The sequence below is a fragment of the Aedes aegypti genome, unplaced genomic scaffold (genome assembly GCF_002204515.2).
Source record: "Aedes aegypti strain LVP_AGWG unplaced genomic scaffold, AaegL5.0 Primary Assembly AGWG_AaegL5_hic_scaff_1871_PBJ_arrow, whole genome shotgun sequence".
Lineage (NCBI taxonomy): Eukaryota > Metazoa > Arthropoda > Insecta > Diptera > Culicidae > Aedes > Aedes aegypti.
In genome coordinates this window covers 75,661-96,942 of record NW_018735347.1, presented here as the reverse complement: position 1 = coordinate 96,942, position 21,282 = coordinate 75,661, and the positions used below count along the sequence as shown (strand labels likewise).

General features: G+C 37.8%; 1 protein-coding gene across 3 annotated transcripts in view; it reads right to left on the bottom strand.

Annotated features, from left to right (window-relative positions):
* The window catches only part of LOC110680809 (lateral signaling target protein 2 homolog), a 69,839-nt gene extending 52,122 nt beyond the window's left edge, over window positions 1-17,717 (bottom strand). Inside the window, exons 1-2 of one of the 3 annotated variants that reach the window (XM_021856585.1) lie at window positions 17,105-17,717; window positions 16,836-17,041 (exon numbers count right to left, since the gene is read on the bottom strand). In XM_021856585.1, coding sequence (XP_021712277.1) covers window positions 16,836-16,871 — 36 coding nt within the window. In that variant the 5' untranslated portion in view covers window positions 16,872-17,041; window positions 17,105-17,717. The remainder of the gene's footprint in view (window positions 1-16,835; window positions 17,042-17,104) is intronic. The other 2 variants (XM_021856587.1, XM_021856586.1) reach the window with 2 other exon arrangements.
* Window positions 17,718-21,282: the final 3,565 nt, after the last annotated feature.

Genomic DNA, 21,282 nt, shown 5'->3' with positions numbered 1-21,282 from the left:
TCTTTTTAAGATGATACCTACTTGGGCAGTGAACGCCGTGATACATCAGGCCAGTTATTACCCTAAGATTACCTTTAATAAGATTCAGTATAGCCCGGGCTTTAGCTAGACTGGGTTTTATGAATCTTTTCGCTGGCTTGGATGTATCCGTGGCGTTCCAATTGGATTCTACCATGGACATTTCCCAATTTTTCAGTTTCATCCTGAGAGTGCACTCAGGAACACCACAGAACGGTTCAGGGCCAACAAAGCTCGAAGCTGCACCCTGTCTTGATAGATTGTCGGCAATTTCATATTCCTCAATTCCACAATGGCCGGGCACCCAGAACAATGTAACTTCGTTCCTACTGGTCAATTGCTTCAGAGAAGGAATGCATTCCCACACTAACTTTGATCTACATGTGAATACCTTTAGATCATTCACAGCTCCTTGACTGTTCGAGAAAACACAGATGTTTGCAAACCTATAGTTTCTTTCAAGACAAACATTTGTACAGTCAATGATGGCTTGTATTTCAGCTTGAAACACAGTGGGACTGCGCCTCATAGAGATTACCTTGCTGATATTAGGACCGAAAACCCCAGCTCCGGTACTGTCGCTCATCTTTGACCCGTCGGTATAAAATACGATAGAACGTGGACGTATACTTGGCCCACCATAATCCCATATATAGCGCCTTGGTTTAACCACTTTAAAGAGAACATCATAGTTGGTCTTCGTTGTCATCCAATCTTCTATTGTTTTCATATCTGAATTCAAATTGAATTCCTTAATGATCTGCATGTGACCAATCAAATCATCATCTAGTTTATCATAACGAATAAACTGCAAGGCATTTTTTTGCAACTGGCATTTTAATGAATTGATGCAAAGGCAGTATATTAAGGTAGAGCTGTGCAAATATCGATATTATCGATAATATCGATATAATCGGATCAATTCTATTGATAAAATATCCGATATCTGTCCGCCCGATATTTTCCGATATCGATAAACTATTGTCGGTCCGATAACAAATCCGATAATCAGAACAGTATTTATTGATTATATGAATAAATTAATCCGATAATTCAATGGAATTTTAGATATCCGTTGAATATGACAAAGCATCACTACAAAATTCATTTAATTGAGTTCATTATTGCATTAATTGATGTTCGTTTTTGCTTTTAAACATCTTTTTTTCAATTATCGGATATCGGTTCGATATCGATAATGTCAATTATCGAACCAACATAATATCGCCGATACCGATAAATGCTCACAGTGCACAGCCCCTGGGAGAGAGAAACCGATACAAAATTTATGTACGTCATAGTGAGCCGAGATTCTGCTGTCACGAACTGTCATTATGAGCCCAGATCTTGAAGAATGGACAAACATGAAAACAGCGCGTAACTGATCAAAACATATTTTTGCATTTCAACAAAGTTGACAACAATCGGTTGAAAATTAATTCCTGCACACCCAAAAGCAATGCCACGATAGCACCTTCAAATTTGATCGAATATAAAGTATTGAAACACGCATCTTTTTACTCTTTTCCAATCAAAACTAAAATTAAATGCACATAAAACTATGGCCCTTTGTCCAGAAAGATCGGAGGTACACAACAAAAGAAAACTAGCGATTTTTACCAAGCCTGCCTTGATTGTCGTTGGTGAGCGGGACTTATCTTGCAATTTGGAAAAGTGTTTTTCAATATTTTGTGTGTAGTATCTGTGTCTCCCTCCCAGCACAGCCCTATTATGAAGGGCATCCATATTAGGTCGCAATCCCCAAGTTTTTCCTAGGGCTTTATTGCAGACCCATAGGGCATTAGTACCCTTACTCATGACCTTGCTGAGATGAGAGTTCCAGTTCAATTTCTTATCCAAAGTAACTCCAAGGTGTTTAACTTCTTCTGAACATTGAATTTGAACTCAATTCAAAGAAGGCTGTGTAAGAAGCTTTACCTTTTTCTTTCTGGTAAAAGGCACGATAATAGTTTTTAAAGGGTTTACGTTTAACCCCTCTTTCCTACACCATTTGAGAGTAATGTTTAACGCAGTTTGCAACCGATCGGAAATCGTGTTATCAAACTTTCCACGAACCACGATGGCCACATCATCGGCATATCCAATTACCTCAAAACCTTGCCGTAACATAGTAAAAAGTAACGGTCGTAAAGTCTAACTGTCGTAATAAGATCGTCGAAAATTCGGTTCGATTCGGTTTTTCTGTAAATGGTTTTTACGGGTATTGGTACATTCCGGTAAAAGGTTTTTCGGTAAATGGTCTTCCGCTAAATTGTAAATTCTGGGTAATGGTATAGAAACCGTGCAATTTTGAACATAGGTAGCATTGATATATCAAAGTTTTCTGCTCATGTTCTGTACAATATGCATCTCAGAGTTGTAAAAAAGCGGCCATCTATTCAATATGTAGGATTATACGATGTTATTTGGGGAGGCTTTAGGGACAAAATGTCATAAGACAAAACGTCGAATAACAAAACATCGAATCCCAAAATGTCAAAAGGCACAAAATGTCGAAAGTAGTCAATTTTCAACAGCGATTTGGAAGTGTTTTCCTGTTTTCGTTATTTACATTGATTATTGATGTGGGATAATGAATGGCATATAATCTAGTATTTATTTTAAGGAAGATATTTTTTTAATAAATACTCCCAATTTTAACCCTTCGATGTTTGTCATTTCGACGTTTTGTCACCCAACCGAGAAAGGATTGATTCGTTGATTTTTTTTTGCATGTTCCTTTGTGAGCGAGCGACGAAACACGGATCAATGGATCATTAAAATAACCAAAACGGCCGCTATGGAAAGCATAGATAGCGCCACCGTAGCCTTGTGTGTTTGACAGAACAGCAATGCTGTCACAATGTTAAATCCCATATACAGTGGCGCCTTTGTTTTGATGCGGTGAGCACTGACAAAAACTACATTCAATGATCCATTCTGTCCAGTTCGCGTTGTGCGGGAGCAAAAAAAAATAATGCGTCAGTAGTGTTTGTTCCGTTGAATCTGATGCATACTCCAGTAAAGTGAGCAACGGAATCAGGATCATGTCCGGTTTGCATAGTAACTTCTCTTATCGGTATCGGTCATCCATGTATATGATAACGTATTCATTTCGGATTATATCTTTATCGTTTACCAAAACGCAGTGATGCATTTAGAACTGAACGCGAGCCAAAAATGAACGGAGCGCGTTCAAATTTTGAACGAGAACGCAGTAAACATTGAACTCTCGAGCCAGAGCCTGTCGTTGCTCTCGAAATTGATGCTAAGTTCCATTCAATTATAATAAACATAGCATTTCTAGCTTTGAGTAACTTCAAAACAACTTTGGCGCGTTCAGATGCCGTGAAATCGGTCAAATCCATCTGCGTTCAATTTTCTGCACTCTAGCGTTCAAATTTTTGAATTGAACAATGAGCAAGCCTACTTGATCACTCCGTTCAAAAAATTGAACTGGAACGCGAACTGAACGCGTTCAAATGCATCACTGCCAAAACGAATCCTTTCCCATATCCAAACTCTCAGTGTTTTCTTATGGAAGTGCAGAGGACTCCCGGCTTCCATAAAGCAAGTAACACGTCAACGTTTCGCTCTAATCCACAAATTGGCCTGCATTCGGATGCAACTGGCGCCGTTATTGTTTGGTGTAATAATTAGATCACCAGTACTTTACACATTGAGGAAGCTGCTGATCCCAAGTAGCGTTTGTTGGTTCTATGCGTAAGTACAGCTGTTATTGCAATAACGGAGTAGCAGCGAGCGATCATTCGTGTCCGACGATTTTTTCACCCAATAGTAAAGAGGGTTGAGAAATCTCGAAAATTTTAATACTGTTTAATAGACATCCCCAAATCTAGAAATGATAATTTATATTAAGATACTGAACAGATCGTTGGAAAATGAGTAATACGCTTCAATATCTCATTTCTAGCTGCCAGCAGTTCAATTCATTAGTCATTTTTTTAGTAACCACAATATCCCCACTGACCTAGACTTAATTGAAGTGTGAGTCCACAAAATTGAAAGAAATCTCTATTTACTTTGTATATTTGTTTTCCATTCAGTATCACTCTTTAGCTTGGTGTTGTCATGTGTATTACGTATCTACATACCTACTGTTTGACTTCTGATAAGGGTGAAGTCGAAAGCCTCTGAAAACGGTTATACCATTGTCAATTTTCTGTGTAACAAAACACTGCGTAGCGCCAAGCAAGCTCTCGCTTCTCACAACGCTACGAGAGCAAGAGCCTAGGCTGTGCAGTGTGTGTTACCATGTTTTGTTGTGTCATTGAAAAATTAGAAAACACAAATTTCGTAATCGCTGAGCTGCTGAAAACAAACGAGCTTACGGTACGTCTATTATAGGCCACACAAACCGGCTTGGCAAAGCGCCACTCGAGCCGTGAGCCAGCAGCAGGTCATCAACGATGACGAATGCCGGCGATATTCTTTTTTGGCGAAACATTTCAGTGTACATAGAGGTATAGCTGCTACATGCTGCTCATTATTCGTAAAAGTAAATGCAAACGCTGTTCAATGAGCTGCTTTTGAAATCTAGCTCATTGGTACAAGACAGACACATCTTAAAGTAAAAGACGGTAGGCAACACGAGACAAAAGTATTACCAGCGTAAATGAAACTGCTATTCAATTGTGTTTCTATAACGTGAAAACAACAGTGAAACAATTGTCACGTAAAAAAAAGTTGAGCTATGAAAAGTATAATACCCTACTACAGCAAATTTCGATCATCGTTTCTGAATTTATATCGAGCTACAATTTTTTTTTGTCATCATGCCCTCAAAAAGTCAAAAATATTGAAGGGCCAAAAAAGATTATTTTTTTCTTTTAACGCTATTAGTTATTTTAAATTTTCAATGTCCAAGGATAAAGTAAAACAATGACCCCAAGGACGACATAAGATAATTTTAAGCATAATATTTTATTTGTATATTTTTTTCCTACAAAATGTATAATACAACATTGTAGAATCTCGATTATTGTTTTTTTTTGTTCCTTATTTAGGGGGAGTACCACGGACATAAAAGAAAATCATTATTTGTAGCAGCCCAATTTTGTTAATTATTCTAATAGATACAACACGAGATCAACTGAGTGATATACAAGCGCATAAACCCCGTTATTCATCAGTTCAGTATCATCTGATATATGCACGGGAATCCCTGCTATAAATTGAATGAATGAAAATCCCCAACAAAGCGATTAGTTTGCTTATAGTAATTTCCCATGCCACGTAATTAGTAGATGTTCATCTTCATTACTATACAAAACCGTATAGACATTTACATTTCCTAGCTGTTTTTTTTGTCATTTCGTAAAGTTTGGAACATAAACCTTCGGAGCAACCCGTCTGTCTGCCAAGACATCCTGAATATCTTCAACCAAGGTTGCGAAAATGGCAAGACAAGAAAAAAAAACAATGTGACTGTTTTGAAATCCCCCATCGAAACATGTGGCATACTACTGACGTTCCATACGTAAACCTTCCTTCATATGTGGATACTATGCGAACCAAAGATAACAAAAACACAATAACTCAGAGCAAAGAATGACCCTTTTGCACAACACCACCGTACGCTACAAGGACGGGTACGATATTTCGACTGTTTCTGGCTCAGACATCGGTGGTTGTGCGTAAATACCATCTGACTTGCACACCGATACATAATATGGCGTTCTTGTTCTGTGCTGTTTCATACACTGTGACCAGGGTTGCTGGTTGATCAAGTTGAATCGATTCCATAAGCACATAGTTTTAATGTGTTTTAGCTTTTTCTTTTTCACAGCTTTGTTTGTCGAAATAGCGTTTCGAAAAAAAGCTGTTTGAACAAAAGTTGTTGAAAATATGCTAAACACTGCCGCCACCTGATGGCCAAACACAACGATATTAGCACAGATAAACAGACGTCACACTCTCATCATTGTCCATCGACCACCTTTTTAACGGTCGATTCAAAAATATGTTATCCGCCACCCGCAGCGCTTGCTTCGTTTTTGTTCGTGTTTGACGTTTACACACTACCGCCATCTGTTGTCCCGTCGGCCAAACACGCTGATTTTAGCATTGGGCGTACATGTCCTCGTGACTATGATTTTGATCGAGATTTGTTCTAAGTGTTACGTCTGTTTGTCTGTGATATTAGCATTGTTTGTAAATGTTTTTTTTTTACTGTTACGTCTGTTTGTCTGTAGTAATTTGATTGTTTATCAATGATTTCTCGAAAGCTCATTCATACAGACTCAAGTCAAAAAAGTATACAAACTAACTTTATCGATCCTACGTGTTAAGCAGGCGGAATTCTACACGTACCGCTCTGTACCAACTCAACTTTTCACTTTTAGAACGTTTAATTTCCATACAAAACGACGAAAGTAAGATTTTCAACTTTCGCAACCTAACCACTACTTTCGCCGCCCCGCTGTATGGAGAGACAAAGTGACTTAACCACGAATCAAAACAAAACACAACTTGAGTCGATTTTACACTGGTAGAAAAACGTCGCAAGTAACTGAATAATACGGCTTATCATTTTGTCATAAAATTCTTGTGTGAAATAATAGGAACTCCATAGTTTTTGAACGCGCTCATTGTATGCAAAATTTAAGAAATGTACACGTCGAAAAAATGTTAAAAATATGATTCATTTTAAAACAGATTTAGAAGACAAATTGTGATTCTTCTGAATTAATATTCTCAAACCCGTATGAATATTTCTTACGTCGATTTGAAAAAGTAATCGAGATTTGATCTTTAGACACAGAGAAACAGATATAACAGTTAGAACAATTATCAATTCGAATAGTACCGCGAACATCAACGCCCAATGCTAAAAATACTAATTTTCACCTTACGGAAAATAGGCGGTAGTGCGTAAACGTCAAACTCGAACAAAAGCGATATGAGCCTGTTTGTCCGTGCCTTAGGTTTGTTTAAAATTCATTATCAGAATCAATAAAAATGTGTTTGCTCAAAAACAGGTTTGATCCAAATTAGCGTTAGCATAGTTACGGTATACTTCGTAGACTGGATACAACATGTGTCATTTGATAATCTCATCCAGATTGCTTTAACGAACAAGGCTGGGGAATAAACCTTGGCCCAATCTTGAACAATATTACAAAAATCATGAATATTACTATTCCTGGCCACATCCATCTTTACCGTAACTTAGGACAGGGGAAGGGAATGTTGATGTGTGAAAAACCTAATGAGAGGCCACCGACTCAACGACACCTTGCTTATGCTATATCTTTTTTATTTATTAATGAAATCATAATCGATTTTCTATGCATCGTTCAACTATTATTCTACAATGCTCTGAAAATATAAAATCTTACAAAATGCTTTTGGTGGAAGAACTAATAATTTTTCAACAAACTCCTAAGAAAAACTGTTCGTCAAAGTAAAGCTATATTTTTCGCATAACAAAAGTCCTCATTTTTGGCCTACTTTCCTGCAGTGCAGTTTGGTAATAGTCATAACACAATTGAAATCAGTTGTGTAATGATTATTACGCAACGCTTTTCAATTACGCTACTGTTTTGAGTTACGTAATGGATCATAAAACAACAATTTTTCGAAATTGTGAAATAATGGTGAATGCATCCCGATGTTATATCTGATTCTCTCAACTGATCTTCTACAAAATTGCAAAACAGTTGTTTAAGCAACAAGGTGCAGAATATTTTTTTTATTTCTTTATTAGTATCATTCCAAACATTACATTCATTTCTTATATCTAGGTGTTCTGTGTTATTAGACAACACTATCATCCTAATTTGGTAAAACAAATTCAAAACATAAAATTCAAATAAACAGCTTTTGGTTTATGTGAGAATATTATTAGCTGAGTTTTAGAAGCATTAGGAGAATTCTTCTATTTTTGCAAGTATGAAGAAAAAATATCCAAACTTTTTTACAATCGACTACAGATGACACGCAGGCTTCGTCCTTTGGCGGAGAGGCCTGTGTCATCCGCAAACAAAGATTTTTGACATCCCTGAGGTAACTCAGGTAAGTCAGATGTGAAAATATTGTATAAGATTGCTCCCAAAATGATGCCTTGAGGAACACCAGCTCTTACAGGAAGTCTTTCAGATCTGGAGTTCTGATAATTAAGTGTATGATTTGACAGATAACTTTGAATTATTCGAACAATGTATGTTGGAAAATTAAAGTTTTTAAATTTTATGATCAACCCTTCATGCCAAACACTGTCGAAAGCTTTTTCTATGTCTAGAAGAGCAAGACCAGTAGGATAGCCTTCAGATTTGTTGAAACAAATCAAATTTGTTACACGTAAAAGTTGATGAGTGGTTGAATGACTATGGCGGAATCCGAACTGTTCATTGACAAAATTTAATTTTCGTTGATGAGGACCATCATTCTGTTCAAAATGACCTTCTCAAAAAGTTTACTGATGGAGGAAAGCAAACTGATTGGGCAATAGCTAGAAGCTTCTGCAGGATTTTTGTCTGGTTTTAAAATTGGTACAACTTTAGCATTTTTCCATTTGTCAGGAAAATATGCTAACTGAAAACATTTGTAAAATATATCAACTAAGAATGATAAGCAACTTTTTGGATGTTTCTTAATGAGAATGTAGAAAATTCCATCATCGCCAGGAGCTTTCATATTTTTGTTTTTTTTTTTAATAACAGTTCTCGCTTCTTCCAAATTAGTCTCCCAGGAATTTTCGAAAACGTTCTCTTTATTGAGAATATTTTCGAACTCCTGAGTAACTTGATTTTCAATTGGACTAGTAAGTCCTAAATTAAAATTGTGCGCGCTTTCAAACTGCATAGCAAGTTTTTGAGCTTTTTCGTAATTAGTTAGTAATAATTTGTTTTCCTCTTTCAATGCCGGTATTGGCTTCTGAGTTTTTATTTTCAAAATTTTAGATAATTTCCAAAAGGGTTAGAGTCAGGATCCAATTGAGTAATTTTATTTTCAAATTTTTTGTTTCTTGATTGTGCAAAATATTTCTTGATTTCTTTCTGCAAATCCTGCCATATAATTTTCATAGCATGACCGCGAGTAAGTTGAAATTGCCTTCTCCTTACGTTTTTAAGACCGATCAAGAGTTTAAGATCATCGTCTATAATCACTGATTCAAATTTTACTTCACATTTTGGAATTGCAATGCTCCTGGCTTCAACAATGGAATTTGTTAAAGTTTCAAGAGCATTGTCAATATCAAGTTTAGTTTCTAAAGAAATGTTCACATCAAGATTAGAGCCAATATATGTTTCATATATATTTCAGTCGGCTCAAAAATAATTGAAAGTGGAGCTGATAGGATTGAGAATCACTTCATGGGATATTTGAAACGTAACAGATACATGATCAGAATCAAAATCAGCATGAGTAACTAATTGGCTACAAAGATGACTAGAGTCGGTTAAGACCAAGTCAATCGTAGAAGGGTTTCTAGAAGAGGAAAAACATGTTGGGCTTGTTGGAGAGCAGGTACATCACACACCCTGCAGCGGAGGTAAGAGAGGGAAATTGAACAGTGAACAGAGGACAGTGAATAAAAGGGAGGTGCAGACGTGGTAGCAATATCAGTCGGTAGCCTGCTGCGTGGAAGGAAAAGTCTTGGTTGTTTTGTAGTTTTATTTCAATAGGGCTATCAGGTTATTGAATTAAGAAATATCTTGAAGAGCACTCATCAAATAAAATGCTGCCGTTGGAATTACTTTGAGAATTATTCCATGACCGATGTTTGGCATTAAAGTCACCAATGACAAAAATGTTGACTTATTGCTAGTCTATTTTCGCAAGTCAGTTTGGAGCAAATTAACTTGCTGTCCAGAGCATTGAAAAGGCAAATAGGCAGCTATGAAAGTATATTCCCCAAGTCGATCATTACGATAAACAAAAAAGTTAGAATCTTTTTCTTAAGTTTGGATCCAGGTTTTAAATATGTTTCAGTAATAACTGCTATATGCACGTTATTAGCTGTAAGAAAATTAAACAACTCGTCCTCTTTACCATTCAAAGAACGAGCATTCCAATTTAACATATTTAAATTATTATTTATCCATTAGAAAACGTAATCCAATAACAATTTGATTAGTAAATTTTACACCGACTTTGGACTGCTTCAGTCATGTGATGACTTTGAACATTGCATCAATCAATAGTTTCAATTGTTCAGTTAGAAACTTAAAATCAGAGGCAGACATATCACTTGAAGTGGGTACATTATCTGATTATTTACCGTTAGAATTTTCGGTAGACGAAGAGACGGAGTAGAAGATACCTGTAGCGACAAGGTTTTTTTTTTCATTTGATTTGAAACAAGTAGAATGGGTACTCATAGTACGAATAGGGGAGGAGTTCAAATTACCTGCTACGATAACGGTATCTTTCTTCACTGGACAGACGTCCTTAGCGTGAGAAAAACCTCCACAAATCATGCATTTAGCATCCATGCGGCAATTTTTTGTACCATGACCCCACTTTTGGCACCGACGGCACTGAGTGGGGTTCTGGTAATTTCCTCCAGGTTTCTGGAAATGTTCCCATATCACACGGACGTCGAACATAAGTCTACTTTTCCAAAGCTTTAATATTATTTAGATCTTTTTTTGTTAAAGTGAACTAATACTAAATAATATTCTTAATAAAGCCCTTTCCGAACAATGCCAGATTGGGTTCTCTTTTTCATAATGATTACTTGGACTGGGAAAAATTCAAGTATATCATTTATTCCATTTTTTAACATTGCAGGTCCTTATAGTCACCTGAGAAGAGACCTTTCAAGACGACTTTAAACAAACGCTTAGTTTTGTCGTCATAAGTAAAAAATGTGCTTCTTCTCTCGGCAAAACGCGACAGTCTCCTTTCTATGCGATTTGGAAGGAGACCTTGATTCTCCTAATGGAGTTCGAGATCTCCTGCCTAACAACGGAACAACTGACCACGATATGCGGTACTCTTTGCTTCCGCATTTGAATCAAAGAGCCTGGGCTAGAGACTGCTTCGATTTGGTGTTCGGAAAATTTGTCTAGAGAACCCTTGGAAGAAAGTTCGCATTCCGGAGAAACGTCCTATCTTCCATTCTTGCCACGTTTAGTGACAATTTCAAATCCCACTTTTTTGGAAGGAAGTTGTGAATTCAGAGATTCACCCTTCCTTTTGTTTGTTGTTGCAACCATGTTTAGTGAATAAACGAAAGAAGACGAGACCTCCTAAGAGGTTTTTTAAGACGGTGTCCAAGAAGGATTACCACCGCTAGCTTTCGCCAACGTGTCCAACGAAAAATCGAAGGCACGGGTTCAAACAAGGATCGCAAAGGGATCTATAGTAGAAAAATAGCACTGAAAAGTACCGTTAGTTTAAGCACTGAAAAATACTGTTTTTTTAGCACTGAAAAGTACTGTTTAATTGCTTTAGGTAGTTTTTAAAAAACTTCCAAGAGCAGAAAGAATTCGTGTACGCATAACACGAAGGTACGATGCACATTGAAACTTCTAAATGGTTTGTGATCAACCCATAGCGTACTAAATTACGGTTGGATCTCGGGACAGTCTTCATCATGCTTCCAAAGAGAAGAAGCTGAAATTGTTAGATGAAAATTTCCGAATTCGATTTTTCTTTTATCAGTGAAGATGTCCAAAATAAGAAAAATTCAGTCTACGTTTCTATAGAAACAATGCATTACTTCTAACATTGAATATAATGTATGGTTTAGAAGAATAATCGGGTTCCACTAACGCATTATTTTGGTTTTCAGCTTCGAATAAAATGGAATATGTCAATCCCGGGCTTGTGTAGATACTCATAGAGAATAATGACTTCGTGAAACGTTGCGAACACATGACCATCACGAATTAAATAGGCGCGTATGGGAGCCCTAGCAGTTGGAGCGACTTGATGAAATACCGACAAAGATTAAGTTCGTGAGCTCTACGAGAATCCTTGAGATAACTCAGGTTTAGCTCTCTAGTTTGAAGAAGTAGGGACTAGGATTCAGATACATGGACAATATCGGTGTCATCTCTTGACTTTTTCAAGGGATCCGGTTTTGACTAATAAAAGGACGCGGAGACTCAAGTTAAGAATAGCAACTGTAAGAACATCGAATGCTTTATCACTTCTCGATAATACATACTACACGCACTAAACAGACACGGAATATACTGCAACAGATCAAATCTCGATTACTTTTTCAAATCGACGTAAGTAACTTTCATACGGTTTTGAGAAAACTAATTGAGAAGAATCACAACCTGTCTTCTAAAACTGCTTTAAAATGAATCACCTTTTTAACATTTTTTTACCGTGTACATCGCTTAAATTTAGCATACAATAAGATCGCTTAAAAAAACTAGGTAGTTTCTGTTTTTTTCATCAAAAATAATTATGACAAAATGATGAGCCGTTTCATACAGTTGCTTTCGACGTTTTTCTACCAGTGTAAAATCGGCTCAAGTAGTGTTTTGTTTTGATTCGTGGTTAAGTCACTTTGTCTCTCTATACAGCGTGGCGGCGAAAGTAGAGATTAGGTTGCGAAAGTTGAAAATCTCACTTTCGTCGTTTTGTAAATCCGGAAATTAAACGTTCTTAAAGTGAAAAATCTAGTTGGGTAGAATCGGAATATGTGGAATTTCGCCTGCGAAACACGTAGGATCAATAAAGTAAGTTTATTCACTTTTTTGACGACTTGAGACTATTTGAATAAGGTTTCGAGAAATCAAGACTAACAATTCAAAAGGCCTCATCTCCAAAAAGTAAACAATGAGAAAAATGCAATCTTGTTTTGTCAAACAATAAATAAAATTTAAATTATGAATTTAAGCATTTTATGTTATTTTATCGTCCAGAAAGTCGATGGATAAACTGATTTATAGCTATGAATATTCATTACTATCATTTTAGCAAAAAATCTTGCTAAAAAAACAAGTCAAAGGAAATGAGGCTTTTATTTCACCAAAAGCTATGCAGCCCTTTTCATTTGTGCCCATAGACGCCGGCCGACGCTGATGAGGCCTGTGAGTTGACGCCTTTGTTTACTCTAAAATGTGTTGTGGCTTGTTTTTTCATCATCCTCAGATGTGGCCTTTTGAAAATCATTCAATATTCATGATAAAATACGATAATTGAAGAGTAGAAGAGTGTTACGCGGTAAAGCAAGGTACACGGGATCTCTGCAGCAAGAGGAAATTCGTGAAGTCGATTAAGTATGTGATTTATTCAATCATCGTCATCGATAAACATAATGGATGTGCTAAGCGAGAGTGTCGTCGAGCAATTATATGGAAATATTTGTTCAATTGAAGTAATATTTCAGTTGAACGTTATGTTTCATGTAATTGTAACGAAATCGTGGTGTTATCAATAAGTCGTGAAGTACAGACATGCTGACACAGGTATTATTAGGTAGTATGATACAAAGTTCATCACTCCACAGGAACCCGACGAAAAATTTGATTATGTTCGCTGTTGAGACTATCGCTGTGTAAAATAATACATGGAGCGGAGCGGCTGAAGTATAACTTGTATCTGCTTAGTAAATTTGAAACATTTTTTCGTAATTTCAATTGCAATTTTGATGTTTGTTTAATAGGCCTCAACTCGGTTTCCGTCAGGTATAGAAATGGGGCCTTTTTGGGAAAAGGCCGCATTTGCGATTAATATCCTAATTATCAAAAAATGAGATGGGGCCTTTTAGAAAAATGATATTTTTTCAACTTTCATGCATATTTGTGCATGACTATTGTATGATACAGTAAGAATAGGCTCTTATACACTTAAATCAGCAGAAACCCGATTTGTTTACATTTTGGACTTGAGGCCTTTTCAATTGTTGGTCTTGAAATATTGGTTGCAGTGGGTTACGTTTCGAACAGAAAATCAAATCTTTCAAATTGTATGTACAAGAAATGTGTAAAAATTGAGCCATGTTCTTTCCTTCGTTGGAGTGACATTGGATCAAGAGAAATAATAATATAATTCTTTCGCAAAGCAAAATTATCGTCTTCCACTAAAGGTCCCTACTACCTAACAATAACAATGTTTATGATGGATGTGGTAGTTTAGCATCACACTGAGCAGGCCATGCCTTCGAAGCAAGTCATTGTTACTCAAGCTGTCAACAGTACAGATGGAAAAACTCCACATTGGCGACAAGGATGGGATTTCTCCTGCCTTGGGACACGAATTCGGAGTTTTTCGAATAGTGAAGATCAATAGACGCATCTTAGGAAACATCTTCAAGCAATTATTTCTCTCCATTGGTAGAGACTGGAACAAATGCCGTCGAGGAAAGTATTCCGGACATCAAAGAGTCCAAGTGTAACTTTGTCATTCGTCTCTGGACAACGTACGGCAAGGAGTTTGAAACGATGTGCAGCTCAAACTCCGACTGCAGTTGGTGCTTTTGGCGCAGGGTCCGTTGGTTTAATTACCGTTTCACGAGAATTGTGAACATATGAAAGTTTTAACAACAAAATCTAGTTTGAAATGAGTTGCCAAAGCGATAGATTCGATCTATCGGGTCTGGCGTAAATGCTCACCTTAGAAGGGGGCAGCCGTAGCGACAGTTTCGAACTGTCGGGTCCGGTGGTAGACAAAAATGCTCACCTTAGAAGGGAGTAGCCGTAGCAGCGGATACGATCCGTTGGGTCCAGTGGTGAAAAAATTGCTCGCCTTAAAAGGGAGCAGCCGTAGCGACAGTTACGAACTGTCGGGTTCGGTGGTCAGACAAATTGCTCGCCTTAGAAGGGAGCAACCGTAGCGACAGTTACGAGCTGTCGGGTCCGGTGGTAGATAAAATGCTCGCCTTAGAAGGGAGCAATTGTAGCGACGGATACGATCCGTTGAGGTCGGTGGTAAGTCAAAACGTAGTTACAGAGTTTCGGTTCGGAAAATGTGACCTTAGAATGTCACAGTTGTATACAAATATGTATGTTGTTTCGTTGAATAGATAAGAAATGAAAATCTTAAGGTGGAGTCTCTTAGCGGCATGCTAATATGGCATTGCGGGTAGATCACTATCTGCTAATGAAATCAACCCTTTGATTGACATGGGTAAAAAGGATGTGGCTAAGAAAAGGTGATGTTCCGCCATTGTACTCAAAATTGCAGAGCTATCACAAAATTGAGTTCCAAACTGATGTGTATTGGTGAGTACTGATTGAGTTCACTTCAAAAACCGATCAACACATGTCAAAAAAAAGAAGATTACATGCTAAAAACAATGATCAAATTAGTTTATCATACTGAAAGAAAACACATCATCGGTTAAAGAAAAGAAGATGTGGTAGTTTAGCATCACACTGAGCAGGCCATGCCTTCGAAGCAAGTCATTGTTACTCAAGCTGTCAACAGTACAGATGGAAAAACTCCACAATGGACATGACTGTAAGATTTTAAAATGGAATTACAGTCAAACCTTCATGAGTCGATATCTGAAGGGACCATCGACTCATGGAAATATCGAGTCATGGAAACCAGTGCTGGGAATGGTAATAGTAGTAGTCTTGAATTTTCGCGAAAATCACATGGCTCTCCAGTACAGTAGTTCAAAAACGTGAATCTCATCAAGTAGCCTATGTTTGGTGCTCGAATTTTCTAAATCATGAGTGTCATTGAAGGCTCTAAATGCGGGAAATGCAGCGGGAAATAGAACATTTTTCTACAGTAATTCTGGGTTGCCCTTAGCAACGGGTGTTTTGCTATTTTCAAGGCTTTTTGCCTACAGCAGCGATGGGCGTGAGTTTCACTGGCTTCGCTGACTGTGATTGGCTTTGCTTGGCTACTGTAGAGTGAATTTCAAGATTTTTCCCAACCCTGATGGAAACAAATCCCTTGGAAAGCTGTTTGAGGGGACCATCATAGTAACCATGAAATTTTGTTTTTAGTATGGTCCCATGAGTCGATAACGAGTTATGGAACGTCGACTCATGGAGGTTTAACTGTAAATAACCTAAAAGTGAGAGTTCCAATTTATTCCTGATGGTAACAATTGAAAAAGGCCTCAAAATTAAGCTTCAGGCAAATATATGATTCAAAGTTGAGTCATAAAATATAAACGAAATTCACCATTAGTATTTTTTGTTTAGGGGGCGGTCCATCAATTACGTAAGACAATTTTGGCGGTTTTTCGACCCCCCCCCCTCCCCCATGGTAAGATTTTTTGTATGAAAATTACAAATAATTTGTATGGCGCGTAAGAAATCTCAAACCCCCTCTCCCTCATCCCTTACGTAATTAATGGACCGCCCCTAGGCTTTGCCATGTTATTTAAAATTTTCATCCTAAGCTCATATAGAGTGAAGGACATCTCTGAATTCCGACTTATGACTTTTGTTATTTTTTTAATTAAAACGGCTGGCAACACAGCAGCTTAGTATTGTTTTCGTTCATGTTTTCCGCCTTCGAACGGAGGGAGCTACAGTGGTAGTTCCTTTATGAAGCCACTGAAAAAACAACTTTCGCAATCCACGGACTTCCCCACAAAGACAACAGCCGGAGCCGTACAGAAAAAAGTCGGTAGACAAGCGAAGCAAGCAAACCAGTGTATGGTTTGTGTCTAGCCTTTGTACGTAGAAGTACAAACACTTTCAAGAAACATGTTCAATACATCGAAACAGATAGTAGTAACAATAATTATTATCTTACGTTTTGTATGTGGATCTACCTTTAAAATGGCTATGTACCTCTTTCAAATTAATGTATTTTTCAGGGAATGTAGTTTACAACTTGATTTTTATAGGACTGCTCTTCAATAAGGTACATGGGAGAGATGTATGAGAGAGTAAAGTAATGGCCAAAACTGTACAAACCTTCGGCTTATTCAACCATTTTCGCAGGGAATCCATCGTGGCTAGAAAAACACTCCTCTGTAGCAGGGACTTTTTTGTGCAGACAAGCTGCCTCTCCAGTTTGTTGTGATTTCAGATATTATTCGTTTTTCTTCAAAAGGCAGTATTCCAATTTCTCCTATGTCGTTTCACTCGTGGTAATCTAAAACACAATCAGTAACTAAAAACTAAAAGCAAGTTTTGGTTTTATACGATTGGATTTCCTTTTTTTCAAAACATGATTGTAAAACCTTTTCTGTGGTTAGGTATTTACTATTCACAGTTTACACGTTTTTCCGGATATTTAACTCATTTTTTCTGTTGCTCAGCAATAATATCAACAATTGATATCCCACCAAAACATTTTCACTCACGCACTTTTCCTGGTATTCAAGGACTGTTTCACTCTTTTCGCCTTATTTCTACTTGATTCACAATCAAGTGGATAAGTAAAGTCGAATATGATTTTTCTTGTCACGATTTTTCACCAAGTTATATCCGATTATCGAAAATCTGCAGACGTCGATGACAAAATAAGGATAGCAATTTTTCGAACTTTTTTCCTGTCTGTAGCTTCCGCTAAATCTCCATGGCAGGCAAACCCAGAGCCTACTATGTTTTCCGTTTTGCGGACACGTTCCGGGCCCTGGCCAGGCCAAAAACCAGAAACCACACTTTCCTCACGTCCAAATGGAAATTTCGGTTGTGTTTGCTTCACTCCAGGCAATAGGATTCTTCAATCTTTAAACTTTGATCAGTTGCTTTTACGAGGAGAGTAAAATTCACGACTGATACCAGCAGAAATTACGCCTTTTCGCGTTCGGTCTCGATGATGGTGACTGGAAAACTGAGCGAGCATCACGAAACGAACGCACACGATTTTCAATTTGAAAGAAACCAACACAAGCAGACCGAGAGATGCAACTCACGAACACAGCCGAATTGTTTTGACAGTCCAGCGACGTGAAATGTGCAGGGGTGCATAGTGCATGAGCATTTTTGTTTAAACCAAGAGCCATGGTAAAAATATGCACGGGAAAACAAATCTCGCGTAACTTTTCAAAACGTCCTAAGTACCAAATGTAAACAAATCGAGATTATCATTGCAAATCATTTGCGTTGCACCACTTAGCAGCACACTAGAACACTCGTTCTGATATATTAACAACAAATTAATCTATTCAAAGCTTAACAAAATGACCAATGTTCAAAACTGCATCGCTTTTAATCAATTGTTACATTGGACCTTTGATCAAAGAACCAACCACATGTCCTATGTAACATTTATGAATAAACACGATTCTAATGTTACATTGGACATTCCTGAATAAAGCTTTGGAATGGAGTTTAAAAGGTAGAATGATTTGTAGAAGCGTGTCTGAGACACTACTTAGATGCATAGAATGCCATAATAACTGCTTCTCAATCATTTCAGTCGATATTTTCAGAGTCGCACTGCCTCGCAAAATTGAAAACGCTCAAGTGACAAAAAGAGAATGAGTTACACAAAACTGTATTTTGGTCTTTTTGCCAAACCATGTTTTACCGTTTCGCTGGATTGGATCAGCTGCAACATCTCTTTTCATATTATTAGCGCATTGCGTGCATATAGGGGAATGATATTGAGCACAAGATTGCGCATCATGATGTCATTGTATCAATCTGATTCAGATGCATGGTCGATCAAGCATATAAATATGCTTCCCGGCAGCAACACGAGCAACGTACATGCGCGACTTGCTCACACATATTTGCAGAGCGATCAATCACCGAAGAGAGGAGAAGCTGTATGTATTTGTTAGACGTGGGCTCCTTTCTCGAGTTCCTACAACAAGATGGACGGCGTCGTCATCGTCATCATTGCCCACCGCAATTTTTTGTTTGAACCGACGGCTGGTGCTGATTGCAACACAGCCGTCACCACCACCACGTCATGCAGTGGGAAACTCTCACATGATCATGTGGGCGAAACCGTCATAAAAACGGGGGGAAAATTGAGGGAGAATCAGTGAGAGAGCAAAATGTCCTACATACAGCTCAACGTTTCCCCTCCTTCTGTTGTTACATAGGACACATAGACGGATGGGAAGAAGTGACGTCGTGGGATTGAATGAATCAAAACAAAGCACAGCTGGTGTCTCCGATTAGCACACCGCAACAAAATGTCGATTATCAGCGAATTGAGTGCATTTAGGGAAATGATATTCAGCATCATGATCTTATTGTATCAATCCGATTCAGATCCATGGTCGATGAATCATATACATATGCTTCACGGCAGCAACACGAGCAACGTGCATGCGCGACTTGCGCACATATATTTGCAGAGCAATCATTCACCGAAGAGCGGAGAAGCTGTATGTATTTGTTTGGCATTGGTTTCCTACAACACAATCGACGGCGCCGTCATCGTCATCATTTCCCACCGCTATTTCTTGTTTGCGCCGACGGCTGGTGCCGAATGCAACACAGTCGTCACCACCCGTCGTGCAGTGCGTAACTCACACACGAACAAGTGTGGGAGAAACCAGCATTGAAACGGGGGGAATATTGAGAGAGAAACAGTGAGAAAGCAAAAAGTCCCAAATACAGCTCAACGTTTCCCCTCCTTCTGTTGTTACATAGGACTCATAGACGGGGGGGGGGGGGGGGGGGGGAAGTGACGGCGTGGCATTGAATGAATCAAATTGTTGTTGTTCGTGAGAGACTTTAACCCGAAGGTCATTCGTCTCTTCTTCAAATGAATAAAAACAAAGCACAGCTGGTGCCTGCGATTATCACACCGCAACAAAATGAGCAGTTCAACTTGAATGTTGAAGCAGTTCAACGCACGTGGATACAAAATGAAATAAAACATGATTGTTGTGTGCTCAAATCAAAATATCCGATGTTACTATAACTGAAACAAAATGACAGAAATGAATGTCCAATGTAACAATTGTTGAAACAGAACGACCTATGTGATTTATCCTATGTACATATTTGTGGTCAAAACGTCCTATCTGATGTTTTTATAGATTTCAGTGTAATTTCCAAATAAATTGACAAAATTTCATTTCATACATTGAACTCTATTACACTGGGGAAAAATTGTTTCATTTTGATACAGTTTCAAAATATATTTTCACAACCTTCAAGCTCGATTTACTCGAAATGTGTGAATTGTTAGATAGGCCGTTTTGAAAAGTTACGCGAGAAATAATGTTAGGCAACAACAGGGCTGCCAGATGTACAGATTTCTCTGTATTACACAGATATTTTTATTCGGACACAGATTCAATTTGTATGGAACACAGATTTTCTTTCAACAATTTTTGTATGAACACAGATTTTTTTGTATGGGAAACAGAATTTTTAACCTCGTGGATACAGATTTTCTATCAAATCATCTGGTAGCTCTGGGCAACAACCAGAGACCAGATCTCGCATACACTGAGAAAAATCCACACGACGTTTTACTTGTAGATTTGCGCAATGAGGAAAACCCCATGACTTGAGTGTGGTAGCCAAATGGATTTCGTCATTGACTTCACGGTATTGCGGCGCTTATATTAAATCCACATCCAGCGGCGGCGGTAACGCGCAGAAGATATGCGCGCAATTCAAACGCAACGTCAAAATTAAAGTAGGCTTGGATTTTTTCACCCTTCAAGGACACAAATGTTTCAAATTTGCTAAATCTGAAACATTTGGTGATTTTCATTATCACTGCGACGGTATATCGACATTTTCAGATAATCGCATTACGTGGATATATCTTGCAGAGCACAATATAATAACATGTGTTTCAACATTAGGTTGTCATGAGAAACAAACATGAATGTCTAAATATTATGGATCCGACTGAAATAAGGACATTTTTTTTAAATATATTTTTCTTAATCTCTAAGCGTCGCGACTGATATTTGAATGGTGCGCTGTGTTCATAAACATCGTAAGAATGCAGCGCCACACATGTCATTATGACAGTTATGTCGGGAACGAGTCACACGTCGCGTGTCCCACACGCGCGTTCCGATTTGGTGGGCGCGCGACAATATTAAATCATGAAAATCAACTGATTTGCTTATTGAATTCGAAATGTAGTGGCTTTAGATTGTCATGTGTGATAGAACATGAATGTCATGAGACTGAAAGAGGAAATATGATAGAAGAAATTTTGCTCCCCAAAATACGGATTCGAGGCTCCTCTGCTTGTCGCAAGCTAACTTGAATGTTTTTTTTTTTTTCAAACAAGTGAGTCAGCAACAAGCGGGGTGCCACAAATCCATAATTTTGAAAGCCCGAGATTAGCATATTTCATTTTATCCGAAGCTGAAAGCTAGAAAAATCTGTTAGTAGAATCCGATTTTTCTCTAACACCATACATTATATCAAACGCTGGAAGTAATGCATTTTATTTATAGAAAATTAGAATGAACTTCTCATA